General features: G+C 65.0%; 9 protein-coding genes across 9 annotated transcripts; 6 read left to right on the top strand and 3 right to left on the bottom strand.

The window, feature by feature from the left end:
- Window positions 1-154: 154 nt before the first annotated feature.
- Window positions 155-2,971, top strand: JCM10292_001082 (uncharacterized protein; the record flags this gene model as incomplete). Its single annotated transcript, XM_076647939.1, has 4 exons — window positions 155-816; window positions 888-1,266; window positions 1,329-1,591; window positions 1,651-2,971. 4 exons carry the CDS (start codon window positions 155-157, stop codon window positions 2,969-2,971), a joined length of 2,625 nt encoding a protein of 874 aa, XP_076506448.1.
- Window positions 2,972-3,286: 315 nt separating this feature from the next.
- On the top strand, window positions 3,287-3,938 carry JCM10292_001083 (uncharacterized protein; the record flags this gene model as incomplete). The annotated part of the gene is made up of 3 exons (XM_076647940.1): window positions 3,287-3,445; window positions 3,574-3,654; window positions 3,729-3,938. 3 exons carry the CDS (start codon window positions 3,287-3,289, stop codon window positions 3,936-3,938), a joined length of 450 nt encoding a protein of 149 aa, XP_076506449.1.
- Window positions 3,939-4,094: 156 nt separating this feature from the next.
- GOS1 (Gos1p) lies at window positions 4,095-5,142 on the bottom strand (the record flags this gene model as incomplete). Its single annotated transcript, XM_076647941.1, has 6 exons — window positions 4,095-4,219; window positions 4,283-4,365; window positions 4,422-4,520; window positions 4,583-4,644; window positions 4,698-4,832; window positions 4,963-5,142. The coding sequence occupies 6 exons, from the start codon at window positions 5,140-5,142 to the stop codon at window positions 4,095-4,097; spliced, it is 684 nt and encodes a 227-aa protein (XP_076506450.1).
- A 148-nt stretch (window positions 5,143-5,290) lies between these two features.
- JCM10292_001085 (uncharacterized protein) lies at window positions 5,291-8,076 on the top strand (the record flags this gene model as incomplete). Its single annotated transcript, XM_076647942.1, has 8 exons — window positions 5,291-5,649; window positions 5,711-6,046; window positions 6,104-6,623; window positions 6,689-6,789; window positions 6,869-6,972; window positions 7,037-7,126; window positions 7,186-7,291; window positions 7,359-8,076. 8 exons carry the CDS (start codon window positions 5,291-5,293, stop codon window positions 8,074-8,076), a joined length of 2,334 nt encoding a protein of 777 aa, XP_076506451.1.
- Window positions 8,077-8,195: 119 nt separating this feature from the next.
- Window positions 8,196-9,150, bottom strand: JCM10292_001086 (uncharacterized protein; the record flags this gene model as incomplete). Its single annotated transcript, XM_076647943.1, has 3 exons — window positions 8,196-8,337; window positions 8,394-8,736; window positions 8,796-9,150. 3 exons carry the CDS (start codon window positions 9,148-9,150, stop codon window positions 8,196-8,198), a joined length of 840 nt encoding a protein of 279 aa, XP_076506452.1.
- A 414-nt stretch (window positions 9,151-9,564) lies between these two features.
- ACO1 (aconitate hydratase ACO1) lies at window positions 9,565-12,627 on the bottom strand (the record flags this gene model as incomplete). The annotated part of the gene is made up of 8 exons (XM_076647944.1): window positions 9,565-9,670; window positions 9,731-9,884; window positions 10,024-10,261; window positions 10,353-10,408; window positions 10,517-11,780; window positions 11,848-12,090; window positions 12,153-12,261; window positions 12,455-12,627. 8 exons carry the CDS (start codon window positions 12,625-12,627, stop codon window positions 9,565-9,567), a joined length of 2,343 nt encoding a protein of 780 aa, XP_076506453.1.
- A 1,093-nt stretch (window positions 12,628-13,720) lies between these two features.
- JCM10292_001088 (uncharacterized protein) lies at window positions 13,721-14,786 on the top strand (the record flags this gene model as incomplete). The annotated part of the gene is made up of 5 exons (XM_076647945.1): window positions 13,721-13,739; window positions 13,919-13,974; window positions 14,068-14,305; window positions 14,466-14,619; window positions 14,681-14,786. 5 exons carry the CDS (start codon window positions 13,721-13,723, stop codon window positions 14,784-14,786), a joined length of 573 nt encoding a protein of 190 aa, XP_076506454.1.
- Window positions 14,787-15,695: 909 nt separating this feature from the next.
- JCM10292_001089 (GDP-mannose 4,6-dehydratase) lies at window positions 15,696-17,735 on the top strand (the record flags this gene model as incomplete). The annotated part of the gene is made up of 12 exons (XM_076647946.1): window positions 15,696-15,855; window positions 15,991-16,060; window positions 16,174-16,238; window positions 16,336-16,362; window positions 16,427-16,542; window positions 16,606-16,689; window positions 16,749-16,872; window positions 16,933-17,066; window positions 17,133-17,396; window positions 17,459-17,515; window positions 17,586-17,651; window positions 17,712-17,735. The coding sequence occupies 12 exons, from the start codon at window positions 15,696-15,698 to the stop codon at window positions 17,733-17,735; spliced, it is 1,191 nt and encodes a 396-aa protein (XP_076506455.1).
- A 457-nt stretch (window positions 17,736-18,192) lies between these two features.
- MUP3 (Mup3p) lies at window positions 18,193-20,564 on the top strand (the record flags this gene model as incomplete). The annotated part of the gene is made up of 12 exons (XM_076647947.1): window positions 18,193-18,773; window positions 18,837-18,896; window positions 18,955-18,966; window positions 19,025-19,093; window positions 19,152-19,472; window positions 19,552-19,639; window positions 19,698-19,719; window positions 19,780-19,888; window positions 19,944-20,106; window positions 20,165-20,241; window positions 20,309-20,466; window positions 20,527-20,564. The coding sequence occupies 12 exons, from the start codon at window positions 18,193-18,195 to the stop codon at window positions 20,562-20,564; spliced, it is 1,698 nt and encodes a 565-aa protein (XP_076506456.1).
- Between the last annotated feature and the right edge of the window lie 63 nt (window positions 20,565-20,627).

Consider the following 20,627-nt stretch of genomic DNA (forward strand, 5'->3'; position numbering starts at 1 on the left):
TGGTGCAGGTCTAGCTATTCCTAGCCTGCCCTGGCGCAGTGTGAGCGAAGTGAGAGCGCGTGAGCTCGTCCGGGGGCGAAGCTGCGCGACTCGACCTCTCGCGCACGCTCAACTGCAGCCTGGCTTGGTTGGACGAGTCTCTACTGTGCCAACGATGGGCCAGGGACAGTCTCAGCAGCGCACAGAGCCGCCTGCGCCCGCAGACGACGCCTCGTCTCCGCCGACACCGCCTCGTCCCGATGAAACCGACTCGGGCATGAACACGACGGAACAGGGCTTGCCAGCTTTCCAGGACGATGCTCGTACTACTTCAGACCTTCCCGTCGAACCAGCCGCTCCCAGCGAGTCTCCAGCCGGTCCGGCTCTCGTGCAGGACGGCGCCGACTCGGAGAAGGTGCCTGCTGCGCCCGCACCAGCCTCTACCGCCGTGCGAGATGCTGCATCGCCGTCCACGACACTCAACGCGCTCCCCGCCGACATCGAGCACATCCTCTCGCTCGGCGCAAACGACCCCGACGAGGCGGAGCGCGTGCGCGCGCTCGCTGGCGAGGCATCGAGCCGCGGCGAGCTCGAGCAGGTCGTGCGCGAGCTCAAGGAGAAGGCGCTTGCGGCTGGAGGGGCCGAGGAGGTCAGGATGGCGGATGCAGGACAGGACGAGCTTAGGAAGGTCGAGGACGAGATGCGCGAGAAGGGCGTCCAGCGCGGCGTGGAAGTTCAGGAGGCTACAGAGGAGGGAGAGATGCTCGAGGAGGGTGGCGCAGAACAGAAGAGCAAGTACAAGGACGTCAAGGGCGAGGATGTCAAGATGGACCACGAGTGCGTTCCGCCTCACTTCGTCTGTCCCGCCAACCTCCTGGCTCTCTCGCTGAACTCGCGAGCTCCTGCAGCGCCTCGTCTGACTCGGATTCGGACTCTTCGTCTTCCTCGGACGAGTCCGACTCGGCTACGGCGCCCGCTCCCGCAACTCGCCAGCGCGGCCGCGGGCGGGGCAAGCAGCGCGCCGTTGATTCGGACGCCGATGATGACGACGAGAGCGGCGTCACGTCGTCCAAGACGGCGCCCAAGACGGAGCACGAGCTCGCTGAACCGGACATTTCGCCCCTCACGGTGCAGCAGTTCGAGGAGGGCACCGAGCTGGCCAAGTTTGGCAAGGTCGAGAGCCTGATCGAAAACGTCGTCGTCATCAAGGCGGACACGAGCGGCGACTGGCGCGTGCTGGACGAGGGAACGCTTGTGTGCTGGGAGGACAGGGTTGTGATCGGTGCTGTGCGTTCGCTTGCGCCCTTACTCATTTCAAAGCTTGACTGACTCAGACCCCGCTTGCACAGATCTTCGAAACGTTCGGATCGGTTCAGCAGCCGTTCTACTCCCTCCGCTTCCCCGCCGCCTCCCCTCCCGATCCTACCGTCTTCGCCATTTCGCGCCCCGTCTTCTACTCGCCCAATGCCGCTTCGTTCGTCTTCACACGCGATCTGCGTCACTTCAAGGGCAGCGACGCGAGCAACATCTGGGACGAGGAGGTCGGAGCGGGCGAGATCGAGTTCAGCGACGATGAGGAGGAGGCAGAGTACCGCCGCAAGCTCAAGGCCGAGTGCGCTCCATCCTACCATCTCTGTTGACGAGGTATTGTCGCTGATGCATCGCCCACAGTCGCCGTGCGCGCACTCAGTCCGCCACTCCCGGCCCGTCTCGCGCTCCTCCCGCCCGTGCTCTGGCGCCTTCCTCCGCCCTGCCGCCCGCCCACCTCCCTGCTCGCCCCGCCGTCTCCTACGCCGACACAGCGGATGACTTCCTCACCCCCTCGCTCCCCACTTCTCGCCCCATGTCTGGCCCGCGCGCCGAGATGGGCGAGAAGCCCCCGCCCGGACGCGTTGGGCGGCGGATGTTCGAGCGCGATACGGGCGCCACGCTCGAGGAAGGCGAGGAGGTCGAGTTCGAGTTCTCGAGCGGAGAAGGGAGCGAAGGTGAGGGGGACGACGACGAGATGCAGCGGGACGAGCAGCGCGGGTTTGGCGCCGCGCACGGAAGGGGCGACTTCGGTGCACGCGGGCGAGGCGGCGCGCGCGGCGGAGCAGGGAGAGGCGGACCGCGGGGCGGCGCCCCGGGCGGGCGGGGACGCGGTCGTGGGCGCGGCGGCGCAGCAGGCGCGACGACCACCTCGCCCGGCGGTCGCCCCGTGCGCGGCCTCCCGCGCGGCCGCGTCCCGTCCGGCCCCTCCGGCCTGCCGAACAAGCCGGCCTTCCAGGCAGACGGCGGCGGCGACACCGAGATGTCGGGCCGCATGGCTGGCGGAGCGTCGCCGAGTGCGCCTCCGCCCGCCGCAGGCGCGGCCTTCTCGTTCGGCGCGGGCGCTCCGCCGCCCGGGACGTTTGCCTTCGGCAGCACTGCCGGCAATGGTCCCTCTGCGGCCCGCTCTCCGCCGCAGCCACACGCGCGCGGCCCGCCGCCCTCGATGCCGTGGTCGGCCGCGCCCCCGCCCGCGGGCAGCGCGTACCAGCAGCTACCGTCGTACGCTTCCGGCCCCGCGGCAGCAGTCTACGGCTATCGCGCGCCTCCACAGCAGCCCGCCGCGCCCTACTACCCCTCTGCTCCCGCGCCGGGATACGGATCGTACGGTGCGCCGCACCCTTCTGCAGCAGGCGGCGGCGGCGGCGGCTACTCTCCGCACCAGCCGTACGCTGCCGTCCCACCGTCACACACTGCGAGTGGCGGGGGCTCGCCGTACAGCCGCGCGACGCCGGGCCCGGCCGGACCTGCGGCGGGCGCGAGCGAGGGGTACAACCCGATCGCGGCGCCGGGGGGCGGGCACATCAACCCGCGGTTCTTGGCCGCGCAGCAGGCGGCTCAGCAGCAACAACAACAACAGCAGCAGCAGGGGTACTACGGTGCGGGGCAGGGTGCGTACGGGAGGGCATACCCGCCGCCTGGTGGACCGGGAGGAGGGCAGGGACAGGGGCAAGGAAGATGGTGAGGGGGCGTGCGCGCTCCAGAATGCTATATCATGTGCTTGCACTCACCTGACCGTGGCTTGCTCCGATGCGGAGGGTCGCTGCCGGAGTCTGAGTGCAGCGAATTGCGACGGTTCCGCGCAGGAAGAGAGAGGTATTTCGGCGTCGGGGCTTCTCAGGACTGACTGCGGGTGTTGGATCCGCTAGCCAAGCGTCTCTTTGACTACCACGAGGATTCAGAGCCCGTGCAAGCGTGGTCAACGGTGCTGCCCACCTACACTTCGTCGCGGTGACCTGCTCCTCTCGCACTCCACCTCCCCGCCCGCTCTCGCTCCAGAATGTCCGACTCGCCCGTGCAGTCCACGCCCCAGCCGACCGAGACCGTCGCATCGACGTCCGCTGCGCCCGCCGCCGCGCCCGAGAAGCCCCAGCCCGCTGCCGCCGCGCCCGCTGCCGAGCCGGCCGCGCCTGCAGCGACCAAGCCCACGAGCGTGCAGGTGCGTGCACTGCTCACCTCGTGCTTGCGCCCGCGTTTGCGCCCGCTTGCGCGGCTGCAGCGGAGCAGAGTCGCGTCGAAAGCGGGGGAAACTGATCAAGACGTCTCTCGCGCATCCCCGTCGAGCAGCAGCCGGACGAGTCGGACGACGATGACGACGATGAGGACGACGACGAAGACGATGGTCCTGGGCTGAGCTTTCTCATCCAGGTGCGCTTTGCTCCTCTCTCTCGCCTTCTCACCCGCTCGCTCTCATGCTGACCTTGCGTTCTGTGGGTGCGCAGGGCGACGGCGAGGGCGACGATGACGAAGACGAGGACGACGGCGACTTTGACGCGACGGGCACGGTCGAGGAGCCGGAGGACGACGAGATCGACCCCGAGGACCTCGAGGCCGACGAGAGCTTCGTCGCCCCGCCGGTCGACGTGACGGACGGCGAGGAGCAGCCGAGGAAACGCCGACGGGTCGCTGTCGGCGAGAAGAAGGACGAGTAGGCGGGATGAGGGCGTCTCGAGAAACGTTAAAAGGGTCTGTAACATCGCAGTAATCTCCCTCCCGTCGACACGGTGCTGTACAACAAACGACGCCATCCGCGTAGCCCCCATGCCATGCCATCACTCCAGCTCGGCAGCCCCGCCCACCCCGAGACCTCAGCCAAAGACGAAGAAGAGAAGCAAGAGGGTGCAGACGCCGAGGACGGTGCCCATGATGACTGAGTCGCGACGCCGGCGCGAGTTGATCATCCCGATGACCGAGTTGAGCCCGGGAACTTGTGCTGTCAGTGGTTGAGAGCGCGTCAGCTAGCGGTCTTGACCGCCGCGAGAGCGGATAAGCGGACCGGCGACACCGTTCATGCGCGACTGGATCCCCGACAGCCCCGTGCGCTGCGCCGCAAACTCGGCTCGTGTCGCGTATGCTTGTCTGTGCGTAGGGCTGTGAGCATGCTGGAGAGACCAGAGCAGCGGGAGAGGTCGCACTGAAGGGTTTCGTCGGCCATGCGATGGCTGTTGTCAATCTTTCCGCGCTCCGCCAGCAGCGAGTCTGTCACTGATGACCCCGTCGCCGTCTTGAAGGCACTACAGGTGTCGTCGAGCGTCAGAGCGGCACAAACGGCCCGAGAGGAGAGCGAGGAACAGACCTGATTTCCTCGCGCACCGATCCGAGGAGGTTGGCCCGCTGCTCGGCATCTCTCAGACTCGTCTGCGGGGGTGGCATGTGAGCGCCTGCACTTGTCCAACTCGAAGGCGACGGACCTGTGTGCGCTGGAAGTCTCTGCGGTACTCTGCGAGGACGTCGCGATGGCGTTCGAGGGCGTGCGTGGCCGAGGCCGAGGGCGGCGGGTGCGCGGTTGCGTGGAGGGTTGCGAGGCGGTCAATCTGGCTCGAGAGCTGCACGTTGGCGGTCCTCTTGAGAGCGTCAGCGCGAGTTAGAGGAGCCCCCCACCTCGAGGCGATGCGGCGGTCGCGTGCGCCGCCCTCGCCACGAGGCGGGCTGGGAGCTGGACGGGAAGCGGCGCACGGTGTCAAGTGCGGCGGTGAGCTCGGCCTCGAGGTCGCGCTTGCGCTGTGCAAGGTCGTCCTTGACGAGGCCCGACGCGGCGTAGCTCGTCGACACTTGCTGCGCGAGCTTCGAGTAGCGCGTGAGCACAGAGCTGCACGCGGCCGTCGACGCGTGCAGGTCCCGCCGCAGCGCCTCCATCTGGCCCGGGCTCGTCTCGTCTCGTGGCGGCCTCGCTCGAGGTCTCTGCGCGACCGTGGACGACTCGCGTTCTCATCTCTCCCTTCGCCAAGTTGACCGCTTTCGGCTGTTTCCGCTCCGTGACCGAGACGACGAGCTTGTGGGCACAATGGTCCGGTCGAGCGCTGCTGGCTACACTGCCCTTGCTTCTCCCGACGCTCCCGTCGCCGACGACCCCGAGGCTCCTGCTGCCGCGTCGCCCGACCCCTTCCTGAGCAGCGCAATCTCACTCGCGGGGCGAGAGGCAGTCTTTTCCCTCGTCCAGCGCATCCGTCACGAAATCGAGGACGTCGTCGACTCGCCCCTCTCGTTCGACCAGCTCAAGTCGCCGACTATCAACTTCTCGGTCGTTCGGCCGCTGACCGTCAAGCTGACGCGCGGAGACCGCCCCGCCATCTCGCTTATCTACGGCTTACTCCTCGCGCGCGCCCACTTTCTCGAACGCAGCGACGATGACCTCGCTTTCGCGTGCGTGCGACGCGGCTTTTTGTTTCCGTTGCGCGAATGGCCCTGATGGCCTTGTACACAGCGCCGTCAACACTTCGCGTGCCGACCTGTGCGAGCTGCTGGCCATCAAGGCGCTGTCGGCGTACGGAGTCGCGCCCGGCTCGCTCGAGCTCCTGCACGTCCTCACCACCGCCTTCAACCCTTTTGCCGGCGCGACGGTCGATATGTTCCCACCCGACGAAGAGGTCGACGAGGAGGAGCTGCAGCGCCTCGAGGAGTTTGGCAAGGGCGAGGCGACGAACGCGCTCGAATTGGCCATCGTCAGCAAGGCCAAGCGCTTTGTCAAGTCGCCGCTCGTGCAGCAGGTCATCAAGGCGATCAGTGTCGGCGAGATCATGTACACGCCCGAGTCGAATCAGTGCGCTGTGTACCGCTACTTCGGCATAACCTCCGCTTGACGCTTCCTCCTCCGCAGCGCGCTCATCCAGGACAACTACAAGTCGCGTCCCGTGGTCGAGCTATACGACTGGCGCAGCCGTCCTTTCCTCGACCACCATCGCCTTCGTGTGCCACAGATCCGCAGCCGGCTCGAGTTTCTCACATTCGCCATCATGCTCGGCCTCTTTCTTCTCACCGAGGCGACCTACTCGCTTGACCACGTCAACCTGTGGGAGGCACTCTTCATCGCCTGGGCCCTCGGATTCTCCCTCGACGAGTGGTCCGCGATCCAGGAGAACGGCCTGACGCTGCACTTTGGCGGCGCGTTCAACGTGCTCGACGCGAGCTTCTGCCTCGTCTTCTTCGCCTACCTCGGCCTGCGCATTGCTGGACTGCGAGGCCTGGAAATCGGCGACACGGACCTCAGCGCACTCTCGTTCGATACGCTCGGACTAGCAGGCGTCGCCCTCTTCCCGCGCCTAACCATCTCGCTCCTCAAGCACAACGTCGTTCTCCTCGCGCTCAGCAAGATGATCCGCGAATTCAGCGTCTTCATGGTGCGCCCCTCTTCCTGAATTGGCTGCATTTCTGTGCATGGCTGGTCTGACGAGAGCGACACCAGGGCCTCGCCTTCCTCACTGCTTCCGGCTTCCTCTGCACGTTCCGCATCCTCTCGCGCGGAACATGGGACGTCGGTCACATTGCCTGGCTCATGCTCAAGATGTGCGCGCACATCATCCGTCTTGCTCGCCTTCGCTTCCGTTGGACGCTGACCCGCCCCGGCGATGCGCGCCGCGTGCAGCTGGCTCGGCTCCGCTTTCCTCGGCTTTGATGCGGCGCAGCAGTTCCACCCGGTGTACGGCCCGGCGCTCATGGTCGCCTTTGCCGTCCTCTCGCAAACCTTGCGTGCGTTCTTGCTCGCTCTCCGGTCGTCTGCCGGGCAGTCTGGCTGACGAAGGCTCGTTGGCAGTGTTGACGATCCTCATCTCGCTATTGAGCAACACGTTTGCGGCGGTGCAAGCCAATGCCGAGACGGAGATCCTCAACCAGATGGCGCTTCGTATGTGTCGCTCCATCCGAGATGCCGCGCAAAAGACTGACTCCGAACGGGGCGCGCAGGCACGATTGAACGCGCCAAGGCCGACCCGCTCACGCTGTACATGCCGCCGCTCAACATTGCCGCGCTCATTCTGCTGTTCCCGCTGCGCTTCCTCACCTCGCCCCGGTGCGTTTTGCGCCGCGTTACCACTATGGCCGCTAGCCTGACGCATTCTCCTCGTGCCGCAACACAGCGTTTTACACAAGACGCAAGTGTACCTCGCGCGCCTGTTCAACCTCCCGATTCTGCTCTTCCTCGCCCTCTCGACCCGCGCGCGGCACCACAAGCGCTCGACGCTGTACCTCGCATCGCAGCGGACGCAGCGCGCGTTCGCGAGCCTCCCGCGCGGCGTCGTGCCCATGTGGGAGGACCGCGTCGACCTCGTCGTCGGCGAGGTGTTTGAGCGCGCCGTCACGGCCAAGGGCCGCAAGGTCGACAGCATCGATGCGGCCGACGCGGCGAGCGAGGGCGGCGACGCGGCGGGGGCCAAGCAGGCGAAGCGAAGAGCCCCGCCACCGTCACCGCTCAAGCAGCACCGCCGCGCCGCGGGCGGCGAAGCGCTCGGGTCGCTCTCGTCCCCGCTCGCGCGCATCTTTGGCCAGGGCGCGCTCCTCGACGCCCGGCCCGAGGGCGCAGACGGCGAGCGCGCGGACAAGGGCGGGACGGTGCGCCGCGCGAGCGACGCCAAGCGCGAGATGGAGGATCGGGCGCGCGCGGGCGGATCGGGCGAGGGCGGCGACGCGGCGCTCGAGGCGCGCCTCGCGCGCATCGAGGAGGCCCTGCAGGTGCTCGTCGGCGAGGTGGTCAAGTCTGGTGCGGTTGGGCAGAGCAGCAGCGATGGGGAGGGGAAGGGCAAGGAGGTGCCGCTGACGAGTCTCACGGGCGAAGTCGAGCAGAGCTACGCAGACTGAGGCGCGACGGAGCGCGGGACGAGCTGGTCTCTTCCGACTCGCTTTCTCTTTCACTTGTAGCAAATAGACGCAACGCCTTTTTCGTCTCTGAAGTCTAGATTGCAGCCGGGAAGGTGCTTCTAAGGGTCGTGGCGCTTAACCCAGTCGAGAAGGGTCGGGCTCCGCTCAAGTGCCGGTCGCAGCACCGCATCACAAGTTGGCGGGAGGACGCGAATGACGGAGAGGACGGAGTAGGTGAGGGCATCCAAGCGAGTGGGCGAGCTGGACGGCACACGAGAGTCAGCTTACTCTCGGACAAGAAGGGAGCTTGAACGCACCTGGCCCCGCCGATCCACTCTCCCTTGGCTTCTGCCACCTTAGTCTCGAGCGCCTCGATCGCCTCCTCTGCTTCGCGCTCGACCTCCTCCAAGTCGAGCACGACATCCTTGCCCGTCTTCCCCCCTCGCAACCGCTTGACCTCGTCGATCCGGCGCGAGCGGTCGTTCCAGGTCAGGTAGGTCTGCGCAACTTGCGAGAGCAATGGTCGAGAGCGGACGGGGACGACCGGGGGCGCGACGGTCGCGGGGGAGAGATAGAGTGCGGCGAGAACGGCGGGCAGGAGGGTCGTTGCGACGAGCGAGAGGTACGCTTGCTGGGTCGGATCGCTCGACGTGGCCGTGTCTGAACGTCATCCAGCTTGTCAGTGGAGAACAGGGCATGACACAGCGAAAGAAGCGCACCATCCTTTGCTCCCTTGCCCGGGTGAGCCTGCGAAGCGAACCACCCGCTCACTTCCTCCCCGACCAGCAAGTCGCCATCCGGCGTGTGGACGGCAGGCAGCGCAGCACCCGGCGCAGCCTCGCGTTCCTCCCAGGTCATCCAGCGGACCTGCGCGTCCGCCTTGCCGATGAAGCGTGCATACGCCTGCGCAGCGCGACACAGCGGGTCGAGCGACTCGGCGTGGCCGGCAGGGGGCGGGCCGTATGCCCAGATGGTCGGCTGCGCAGGTGCAGCGGTCGTCTCGTGCGGCGAAGGAACGGTGACGAGCGGGAAGTGGGCGTAGAAGCGGGCGAGCGGAGACGGAATGGCGGGCATCGCAGAGCACGGCAAGGGCACTGCAGCGTCGTACGTGTTAGTCTCTGCGCAGAGTCGAGGTCTCTGAGCCACTGACCGAAGAAGTCGGGTGTGCCGTGAAGTGACGGAGAGCAGGTCGCTCCTCAACTCCTTGCAATGTAGCCTCACGATGATGCGCGTGGTCCAGCTGCTTTCACCAATGCAGTGACCGAGAAACGCACGCGCACGGACGGACAGCTTGCCTCCTTGAGAGAGACAGCTCTCGAGACGCGGCCTTGGTAGTGATGCGAGACTGGTACAGCTATATTTCCGGCAGACCGGGTGGTAGGGTGCGAGGTATGAAAAGGAGGGCGGGACCCAGAGAGGAAAGAAGGCAACGAAACAACGATGGGGCGAAAGGGAAAGTGGAAATGGGAGCGAAGGGGGATCGCGGAACTACTGCTTGCTCTTGGCCATGTGGTTGAGGGCCGAGCCTGCGCGGTGCCACGCGATCTGGCCGGCGTTGAACGTGTGCGTGAGGGGGATCTCCTCGGTCGAGCCGCTGCGTCGGGAACAAGAGGGTCAGATGGGGCCACCGTGACAAAGAGAGGCCGAGACGCACTCCTTGTGGTGGAGGCGCATCGTCACTTCGGAGCCCTCGGCGAGCTCCTTGATGCCGACGAGGTCGACGCGGTCGTCCGGCTTGACGCGGTCGTAGTCGGCCGGGTTCTTGAAGTTGAGCGGGAGCATGCCCTGCTTCTTCAGGTTGGTCTCGTCTGCGGGGAGGAAGGCGGGTTCCGGCCGTGTCAGCGTGCTGTTTTGTGTGTATGCGAAGAGCGGGAGGCGCCCAGGAAGCCCTGGTATCAGGCTCAAGACCTCCTCCCTCCTCGAGTCCAAGGTCAAATTCCAACTTACGGATACGGGCAAACGAGCGGGTGATAACCGCGGTTCCGCCAAGGAAGCGCGGCTCAAGCGCAGCGTGCTCGCGCGACGAGCCCTCGCCGTAGTTCTCGTCGCCGATGACGACCCAGCCGACGCCCTGGTCGCGGTACGCGGCGCCGACCTGCGGAACGCCGCCCCACTCGCCGGTGATCTGGTTCTGGACCTTGTTGGCCTCGCCGTTCGCCTCGTTGATGGCACCGATCAGGCAGTTCTGCGTGGGAGCAAAGGGGAGGGCAAGGCGGAATGAGAAGGTCAGCGCGCTGGCTCCTGTCGCCCTCTTTGCAGAACCGCCTGCAACGCACCTGCGAGATGTTCTCGAGGTGGCCACGGTACTTGAGCCACGGGCCACCAGCAGAGACTGTCGCGAGGAGGTGGAGGGAGGGGGAGGCAAGGTCAGCTCTTCAAGTTCTCCTCGCTTTCGCCCCCTCGCCTCTCCCCGGCCGCATTCAGACAAAGCGAGACGCACTGTGGTCGGTCGTGCACTTGCCCTTGGCCTTGATGAGGATGGGGAGGTTCTGCGGGTCCTTGCCGTCCCACGGCTTGAACGGCGAGAGGAGCTGGAGGCGGTCCGACTTCGGGTCGACAATGACGTTGACCGAGGCGCGGTCCGCGGGCGGGGCCTGGTAGGTGTTCTCGCCCGCGTCGTAGCCGCGCGGCGGGAGCTCCTTACCAGACGGGTCCGAGAACTTGAACTCCTTGCCGTCGGCGCCCTTGAGCGAGTCGGTGACCGGGTTGAACGAGAGCGAGCCACCGAAGACCATGGCCGTGACGAGGTCAGGCGAGGCGACAAAGGCGTGGGTCGCCGTGTTGGCGTCGTTGCGGCCAGTGAAGTTGCGGTTGTACGACGTGATGATCGAGTTCTTGGTGCCCTTGGGGACGTCCTGGCGGTCCCACTGGCCAATGCAGGGGCCGCAGGCGTTGGCGAGGACGGTGCCGCCGATCTTCTCGAGCGACTCCATCTGGCCGTCGCGCTCGATGGTCGCGCGGATCTGCTCCGAGCCGGGGGTGATGGTGAAGCCCGACTTGGCCTTGAGGCCGTGCGCGGCAGCCTCGTCGGCGATCGACGCGGCGCGCGACATGTCCTCGTACGACGAGTTGGTGCACGAGCCGATCAGGCCGACCGAGAGCTTGTCGGGCCAGTCGTTGTCCTTGACGGCCTGGGCAAACTTGGAGAGCGGGGTCGCAAGGTCGGGCGTGTACGGGCCGTTGATGTGCGGCTCGAGCTCCGAGAGGTTGATCTCGATGACCTGGTCGTAGTCGGCGTTCTCGTCCGGGCGGAGGTTGTGCGCGAACGACTCGGCGTACTTGCGGATCTCGGGGCGCTTGGTCGCGTCGAGGTAGTCGCCCATGCGGTTGTTGTACGGGAAGAGCGAGGTGGTGGCGCCAATCTCGGCGCCCATGTTGCAGATGGTGGCCATGCCCGTGCACGAGAGCGAGGTGACACCCTCGCCGAAGTACTCGATGATGGCGCCCGTGCCACCCTTGACAGTGAGGATGCCGGCGACCTTGAGGATAACGTCCTTCGGGGTGGTCCAGCCGCTGATGGCACCCTTGAGGTGGACACCGATCCGCTTCGGGCACTTGAGCTCCCAGGGAAGGTCGGCGATAACGTCGACGGCGTCGGCACCTCCGACACCGACAGCGATCATGCCGAGACCACCGGCGTTGGGCGTGTGCGAGTCGGTACCGATCATGAGACCACCCGGGAACGCGTAGTTCTCGAGGATGATCTGCAGAGAATGCTCGTCGGTCAATTTCGCCCTTCTCGCACGTCACACGAAGCACTTTAAAACGCACCTGGTGGATGATACCCGAGCCGGGCTTCCAGAAGCCGATGCCGTACTTGGCAGTGCAGGTCGCGAGGAAGTCGTAGACCTCCTTGTTGATGTTCTTCGCACGCTCAAGGTCCTTCTCGCCGCCAATCTGCGCCTCGATCAAGTGGTCGCAGTGAACGGTGGTCGGGACGGCGACGGTGGGGAGACCAGCCGACATGAACTGGAGGAGAGCCATCTGGGCGGTGGCATCCTGGCAAGCAACGCGCTGCGACCCGAGGAACGGTCAACTCTGCCTCTGCGACGACTGAAACAAGTGCAATCACGCACGTCGGGGCGGAGCTTGAGGTAGGACGCGCCAGGGCGGATGTCTGCGTCATGCGGGTTGTCGAGGTGGCCGTAAAGGATCTTCTCCGAAAGGGTGAGAGGGCGGTTAAGGCTGCTCCCGTAGGCAGATACGGCAGATCAAAATGCAGTCAGTGCCGATCTTGTAGCGATCAGGGCTGCAGCAGGCGGCGTGCGACGCGATAGCATGCGCAAGTGTGGCCGAGAAGGCGGGCGCGCGGCCGCGGCACCCCGCCTGAGGAAAACGCTCGCTTTGTGGCGACGCGGGCTAGGGAGAGGCAGCTCACCGGGAGCGGACAACGGCGAGGTTGTCCTCGATGCGCTGGTAGTTGATGTAGCGGTCCTTGTCGAAGAGCGACATGGGCACCTTGGTCGCGCCAATGTTCGACGCCGGGGTCGCGAGCGAGCGCGTGAGGGCCGGCGCACGGAGGCCGGCCGAGCGGACAGAAGGCAGCACCATGTTTGCTGCTCTGCTGGCACCGAGGACGAGACGAGGCGGAGCAAGTCAGCGGAGGAAAGAGGGCAAGCGAGGGAAGCGGGCGGCGAGGGCGAGCCGGCGTGCCCGGCGCTGGCCAACCACCGCCGCCGCGGTGCGCGCGAGCGGGGTGGGCGGGGGAACGCCGACCTCTGCGCGCCCGGCTCGAGCGCAGGCGCACGGGCAGCGGCGGGCACGCGCGCGATAGACTCTGACTGACCTGCTAGCGTGCGTAGACGGGCGAGGCGAGCACAGCAAGCGGAAGCAAGAGGCGCACCGGGTTCCGGAACGCTTGTCCGGCGACGACGCACCCCGCCCTCGGGGGCTCACGGCTGCAACAACACTGCGGCTTCTCCCGCTTCCCGCGCACTCTGGGCGCTGGCCATTGCGACCACGCCCTCAGCTGGAGCACAGCAGCTCATTCGCGCTCGTCTTGGAGCCGACCCGCGACGCGCGACCTTCGCAATGACCGGTACGCCGATTGCACGCACTACTCGCCATACCTCACACATGCGTTCTGCGGTCCAGCTGATCGGCACGGCTGTTGTGCACGACAAGAGGAGCTGGGAGGCGGGCGCAGAGGCACGTCCAGCGAGGTTGTGGCTGGGAAGAGGACGCTGATGGACGTGGTGCATTCCCTCGGACATTGTCCGCGAGTGTTCACAACCCGCTGAATGCTATTGGACCCTCTGATCGCCCTCCTGTATGACTGTGCATGCGATCTAGCGTGCTTATCGGCGCTCATGAGCAGAAAGGAGACTGGTTTTGCTCGGCCCTCCTCGTCCGCTGTCCGCTTTATGGAGTTCCGAGCCTCCTCTCGTTGGTCGGCTGATTGTGTGACCAAGGGATGGCGCTCACTGCTGCCCTGTCCATCGGGGCCTTAGCCGAGTCTGCAGTAGTGGACGGGTTGTCTTGCTCTTGCCGCTGCATGGGCTTCGCTTCGACGGCGCTTGCTATGCTCGTTATTGCTGGTTGCATCGGACTTTGTGTGACACTGCACCGATGACCCGCAGATACGTTGGACCTGCTCATAGCTTGTAGATGCATGATCCGGATAGCAGACATGCCGTGCGCAGGGATGAGCCCCGACGGCTCATGTCGTCTCATCTTGCCAATTTCAGTCTGGGAAGAATAGAAAGAAGGCTAGGGCAAGTGCACGACAGACCACAGTGCGTCTCGCTTCATCTGCATGCGGCGGGGGAGAGGCGACGGGGCGAAAGCGAGGGAAACGTGAAGAGCTGACATTACTTCCTCCAACCTTGTCCTCCCGTGGCAGTCTCTGCTGGTGGCCCGTGGCTCAAGTACCGTGGCCACCTCGAGAACATCTCGCAGGTGCGTTGCAGGCGGGTCTGCAGAGAGGACGACCCAGGAGCCAGCGCGCTGACCTTCTCATTTTGCCTTGCCCTCCCCTTTCCTCCCGCACAGAACTGCCTGATCGGTGCCATCAACGAGGCGAACGGCGAGGCCAACAAGGTCCAGAACCAGATCACCGGCGAGTGGGGCGGCGTTCCGCAGGTCGGCGCCGCGTACCACGACCAGGGCGTCGGCTGGGTCGTCATCGGCGACGAGAACTACGGCGAGGGTTCGTCGCGCGAGCACGCTGCGCTTGAGCCGCGCTTCTTTGGCGGAACCGCGGTTATCACCCGCTCGTTTTCCCGCATCCGTAAGTTGGATTTTGACCTTGGACTTGAGGAGGGAGGGGTTCAAGGGACCCTGACCTCGGGCATTGCCCGCCCTTCTTCCGCTTTCACGCGTGATCTACTGCTCGTGTACAACATTCAACAGCACGCTGACACGGCCGGAACCCGCCTCCCACCCCGCAGACGAGACCAACCTGAAGAAGCAGGGCATGCTCCCGCTCAACTTCGAGAACCCGGCCGACTACGACCGCGTCAAGCCGGACGACCGCGTCGACCTCGTCGGCATCAAGGAGCTCGCCGAGGGCTCCGAGGTGACGATGCGCCTCCACCACAAGGAGTGCGTCTCTGCCTCTCTTGGCCACGGCTGCCCCCTCCTGACGCTCTTCCCACCAATGCAGCGGCGCGACCGAGGAGATTCCCCTCACGCACACGTTCAACGCTGGCCAGATCGCGTGGCACCGCGCAGGCTCGGCCCTCAACCACATGGCCAAGAGCAAGCAGTAGTTCCGCGCGGTTCTCTCCCCCTCGTCCCATTCCCGCTTTCCCTTTCGCCCCATCGTTGTTTCGTTGCCTTCTTTCCCCTCGGGCCCCGCCCCCCTTTTTCATACCTCGCACCCTACCACCTGGCTTGCCGGGAAATAAAGCTGTACCAGTTTCGCATCACCCTGAAGGACCCGGCGTCTCTCGAGAGTTCGCGTTGCTCCGGCAAACGATGCTTGCCTCGCCGGCGCGTTACCCTCACTACCTTGCAGGAGATAGCTGGGTTCTGCACATCATGGTGAGGTGATATGGCAGGAAATACGTCGAGCGACTTGCTCTTCGTCACTTCACGGCGCATCCGACGTTCCCGATGGGTGGCTTGAATATCGAGCGCCCGCACTGTACCCTAGCGTCACTGAGAGGCAGTGTCTCTCGGCTGCCGGCGTGTCAGGTCTCGCCAGCGAGAGACGCCGCAGAGAAACGCAAGAAGAGGGATCCCGCGCAGGTTGCGAGACAGCTTCCACTCTCAACCGCTTCTACCGCCTACAGTCGCTCTGTATACGCGACGTCTGACAGCAGTCTATCGACTCTTGAGCCAGCGCGGTACGAAAGGGGGTGCGTGCGAGACGCACCCGGTCGGCCTTCCCAAATCGTGTCTTCGCCATCTTTCAGCAAGTGCACGTGGCGGATGTCTGAGCACCTCTTGGGGCGCGATGTCGTGTCAAGGAAGCTGAGCAGACGGCGAGACTGCAGCGAGCGCCAGATCGGGGGCATTGAGGGGGATGCGACGCGTCGACGCGCCATCACGGCGCTCAGGACGCGTCTCGCGCGCTGCGTCCCCTCTGCGCCTTTCTTCTCGCCCTTCTCCCTTCTCCCCTCGCTCTCTCCGCCCGAGTCTCACTTTCCCCTGTACACAGCCCTTGCTCTGCAGTCATGTCGGCCACCGGAGACTTTTCCAACCCGCTCAAGCGCGCCGCCGCGTCCCACACCAAGGGCGGCCTCTCGATGCACATGGCCCCCGGCTACGCCCCCGTCATGGGCAGCCAGCAGTCCCCCGACGAGTACCGCAAGCGCAAGGTCGCCCTCCTCACCGGTGCGCACCTTCTCCTCCAACAGCCAGCCTCGCGCGATCGCACCCTGCGCACCCACCCTCCCCCTGCCACGCGACCAGCGACCGCCTCTGCGGCTCGCTTCCCTCTGCAGAGACTGACGACCCGTACGCGCGCAGGCATCACTGGCCAGGACGGCTCGTACCTCACCGAGCTCCTCCTCGAGAAGGGCTACGAGGTGCACGGCATGTGCGTTCAGCTCCCCTCGCCCTGAGCGCGACTTGCGATCCTGCCGGCTTCGCGAGAAGCGCGCGCCTGTTCATTCTCGTGATGTCGTACTGACGAGCGCTCTGGGTGCACAGCATCCGCCGCTCGTCCTCGTTCAACACTGGCCGCATCGAGCACCTCTACAAGGATGTCCACGAGCGTGAGCTGCTCTTTTCGGTTTCTCCGCCCATGTGCAGGGCCGCACGGCATTCTGATTGTACAGAGTGAGCACTGACACGCCCGCTATGTCTGCGCAGGCCCCAAGATGGTTCTCCACTACGGCGGTGCGAATCTTCTCGTGCCTCAGACAGCCGAGACCCTCTCCCTGACATCCTGGCCGGGCCGCAGACTTGACCGACACGACCAACCTCGTCGGCATCATCTCGTCGGTTCAGCCCACCGAGATCTACAACCTTGCTGCCCAGTCGCACGTCAAGGTCTCGTTCGACATGGCCGAGTACACCGTGCGTCCTCGTTTGCACGGCATCCACTCTGCATTGTGACTGACCATCTGACGAGGTATACAGGGCGATGTTGACGGCCTCGGCACTCTCCGTCTCCTCGACGCCATCCGCACCTGCGGCCTCACCAACCACGTCCGCTTCTACCAGGTGCGCATTCTCCATTGTGAGGGGCCTGATAGCACACACTGACTCAGTGGCAACTGCAGGCGTCCACCTCGGAGCTCTACGGCAAGGTTGTCGAGACTCCTCAGACCGAGACCACGCCCTTCTACCCGCGTTCGCCCTACGGTGTTGCCAAGCTCTACGGCTTCTGGATTGTCAAGAACTACCGTGCGTGGCTATACGCTTCGGAGCAGCTGGACCTCGGGATCTCACCCTTTCCGTCCGCAGGCGAGTCGTACGGCATGCACGCGTCGAACGGCATTCTCTTCAACCACGAGTCGCCCCGCCGTGGCCGCACCTTCGTCACCCGCAAGATCTCGCGTGCTGTTGCCGAGATCCACGTCGGCCAGCAGGACTGCCTCGTGCGTCCGCGCTCTCTCGTCTCTGCTGCAGGCGGACTCGTTTTGACCCGATCTGTGCTTGTGCAGTACCTCGGCAACCTCGACGCCAAGCGCGACTGGGGCCACGCTCGCGACTACGTCGAGGGCATGTGGCGCATGCTCCAGCAGGACACGCCCGACGACTACGTCCTCGCGACGGGCGAGACGCACCCCGTGCGCGAGTTTGTCGAGAAGGCGTTCGCCATCGTCGGCACGACCATCGTCTGGGAGGGCGAGCGCGACACGATCCACGAGGTTGGCAAGTGCTCGCAGACGGGCAAGGTCCTCGTTCGCGTCGACGAGCGCTACTTCGTGCGTCTCGCGTCTTCTCGCGCGTTCGATCGCGGTTCACTAACGTATTCGGTCCTCTACAGCGCCCTGCTGAGGTCGACCTCCTCCACGGCAACCCCGCCAAGGCCGAGAAGGCTCTCGTGCGCTCCTTCTCACCGCGAGACCCCGCTCTGCCTAGGTCGCTAATTCCAAGTCTCCTCGTGACTGCAGGGCTGGAAGCGCCAGTGCACCTTCGACGAGCTCGTCAAGGACATGGTCGAGGCCGACATCGAGGGCGTACGTCGTTGCCTATCACGAAACCCTCTTGTCGCCCCGCTGACCTTTCTCTCCTCGCAGGCCAAGCGTGCAAACCACGACTAAACGCCTCGACCGCCTCTGTCGCACTCTTTCGTCGGTGTCCGTCTCGCATCTGTCGCATGTTGGTCCGTCCGTCGTCGCAACCCACGCTAGATCTCTTTCCGCGCATCCGTTCGGTTTCCTTTCCTTTCCCCTCTTTCACCCAAAGTGTTTGCCTCGGGTCTCGCCTCTTCTCTATCTGTGCCCCCCCTTTCCCTGTGCCCCTACTACACCCGGTCTTGCCGATGCGGCAGTGTTGCCTCGCCCTCTTCGTAGTAGCTTTCGCCTGATTGTCGCCGGGCCCTGGTGGTTTCCGGCGCTCGTCCCTCTGGGCGGGCCGTTGCGATACAGCTACTGCAGCCTCATAACGTATCACTTCTCCAGTGAGTCGCAAGTACGGAGCGCGTGTGTGCACACTCGACCTGATCACGCTCCACCTTTGTCCGCTCGCGCTCCACTTGGCTTCGACGCGGCTCGCAGGATGGCAGACGACGCGCTGCCGCTGCACACACGCTCTCCAGCCGTAGCGCCCTTTGACCCGCGCGCGTCGACCTCGTCCGAAGCCGCGTTCGCCTCGCCCAACTTGGGTCTCCCGATCCGCTCGAGCGAGTACGACGACGATGCCGGCGCCGACGACGATGCCGCCGGGCTGCTCGCCTCGGGGGGCGCTCCTCAGGGCGACAAGGCCGCCGTGCGCCGCGCCCGCGCCAGCAGCTTCTCGTTCGACTTCTCGGGACGGCTCCTCCAGCTCGCGGCGAGCACCGAACGCGACGCCGAGGGCTCTGGGCGCCCCGGCCGCGCAGCCGACGACGGGACAGTCAAGGAGCACGTGTCGCTCGCGGGCGGGATCGCGCTCGTCGTCGGGATAGTCATCGGATCGGGCATCTTCTCGAGTCCGGGCGTCGTCGCGCAGGAGACGGGTAGCGTCGGGACCGCGCTCCTCGTCTGGCTCGGCGCGGGCTTGCTCTCGTGGGCGGGCGGGTCGAGCTTTGCGGAACTGGGGTCGATGCTGCCCATGAACGGAGGGCATCAGGTCTACCTGTCGGCTGCGTTCGGGCCTTTGTGCGTCCAGCTCGCTCTTCGCTGCTATCCTTTACGGTGCTGACAACCAGTCTGCTTGTGCAGAGCTGCCTACGCCTATTCCTTCACAGCTGTCACCGCCTTGAAGCCCGGAGGGCAAGCCATGTATGTCTCTTCCGCGTACCGTGTCTGCCGAAGCGAGCTGATCCGCTCGGCCCCGCAGTATCGCCATCATGTGAGTTATGCCGACAGGATCCCAGGCTTCAGCAGGATCGCTAACCGTGCCTTCGCAGTTCCGCCGAGTACCTCTGCCGCATCTTCTGGCACACTGCTTTCGAGCCGGATCCCCGAGCAGCTGCGCGGTACGTCCGTTGACAGAGTCCGCACCTTACGCAACTTGGCTGATCGTCTTATACACAGGAGCATCCCCACCGTCGTGATCAAGCTGGTCGCGATCGCCGGCCTCTTCCTCATCTCGGCACTGCACATGTGGAGCACCCGTGCCGGCACGCGCGCACAACTCGTCGTCACCGCCTTCAAGGTCCTCGCACTGCTGCTCGTCTTCGTCGGGGGCCTCGTCTACCTCATCATGGGGCACCCGACGGCCTCCGACTTTTCCTTCCACGGCTCGTCCGAGAAGCCGGCAGGCTACGCCCTGGCACTCTTCTCGGCACTGTGGAGCTTCGATGGTTGGGACGCAGCAAACTTTGTCGGCCGTGATGTCGCACCTGGGACTTTGCCGTGAGTCGCTTGACGCGCTGCTATGCTACGCGCATTTCTGTGCGGCTGTGCTGACTGTGCGCGCACTCCGCTTCACCAGACTCATGATCAACAGCAGTCTGGGAATGGTGGTCGTCCTCTTTGTGCTTGCCAACATTTCGTACTTTCTCGTCTTGCCGTTCGACATCGTAAGTTACTTGCTCGCAATCTGCGGACGACGGCTTTGCTGACGTCTTGCCCGCGCAGGCTACTGCCACGACGACCATCGGTGGGCGGCATTGCCACCTGACATAGTGCAGCGCGATTACTGATTTCTTTCCGCCCGTAGGTCTCGACTTTGGCCGCGCATTGGCCGGACCCGTCGGTGGCCTTCTCTTTGCCATCATCGTGTCCATCTCGGCGCTCGGAGCGCTGAACGGCACGCTCTACACCTCCTCGTACGTCTCCATGCTCGTCATTCGTGGCCTTGCGCTGACGGGGGCTGTGCTGCAGACGCCTCATCGTAGCGGCAAGCGAGCAAGGCTTCCTGCCTCGGGTGTTCGGCTCGTTCAACGAGAGGCAGAAGACGCCAATCAACGGCATCCTGCTGAGCTCGGCGCTCTCGACCGTCTTCATTTGCCTCGGCGACTTTGGCAACCTGACCCTGTTCTACGGTGTGAGTCGCGCTCGTACCGTCGTGAAGGCAGCCCGTTGACTTGTTTTGTGCGTACCAGGTCTCTGCTTGGACGTGGAACCTGCTCGTCGTCATCGGCCTGCTCGTCCTGCGAATCCAGGAACCGACGCTCAAGCGGTGCGCCCCCTGCTCTCTTTACAATGGCGCTTTCGTACCGCTCCGGTCCTGACTGCGCCTTTCGCAGGCCGTACCGCACCTACCTCGCGACGCCAATCCTATTCGCCAGCACGGCGCTCTTCCTCATCATCTTGTCGTGCTTCTCAAAGCCGTGGCAGTCTCTGGCCGCCTTCGGCTTCTGCGTCGCCGGCGCAGTCCCTTACTACTTGCATGTCTTGCCTAACGGTGGGTCAGCCCCTGTGACTGGTGCTGCAGACGCCCGAGCTGACAAGGCCGCACCCGCAGAGCGAAGACGAGCGGCCGAAGCTCTCGAAATGACCTAGACATAACCCAACCTCCTGCATCCATTCGTCTCTCCCATCATTCGCATCGCTGGAGGAACGTGT

The sequence above is a fragment of the Rhodotorula paludigena genome (genome assembly GCF_050403205.1).
Source record: "Rhodotorula paludigena JCM10292 DNA, Rt_paludigena_JCM10292v1_ctg12, whole genome shotgun sequence".
Taxonomy (NCBI): Eukaryota; Fungi; Basidiomycota; class Microbotryomycetes; order Sporidiobolales; family Sporidiobolaceae; genus Rhodotorula; species Rhodotorula paludigena.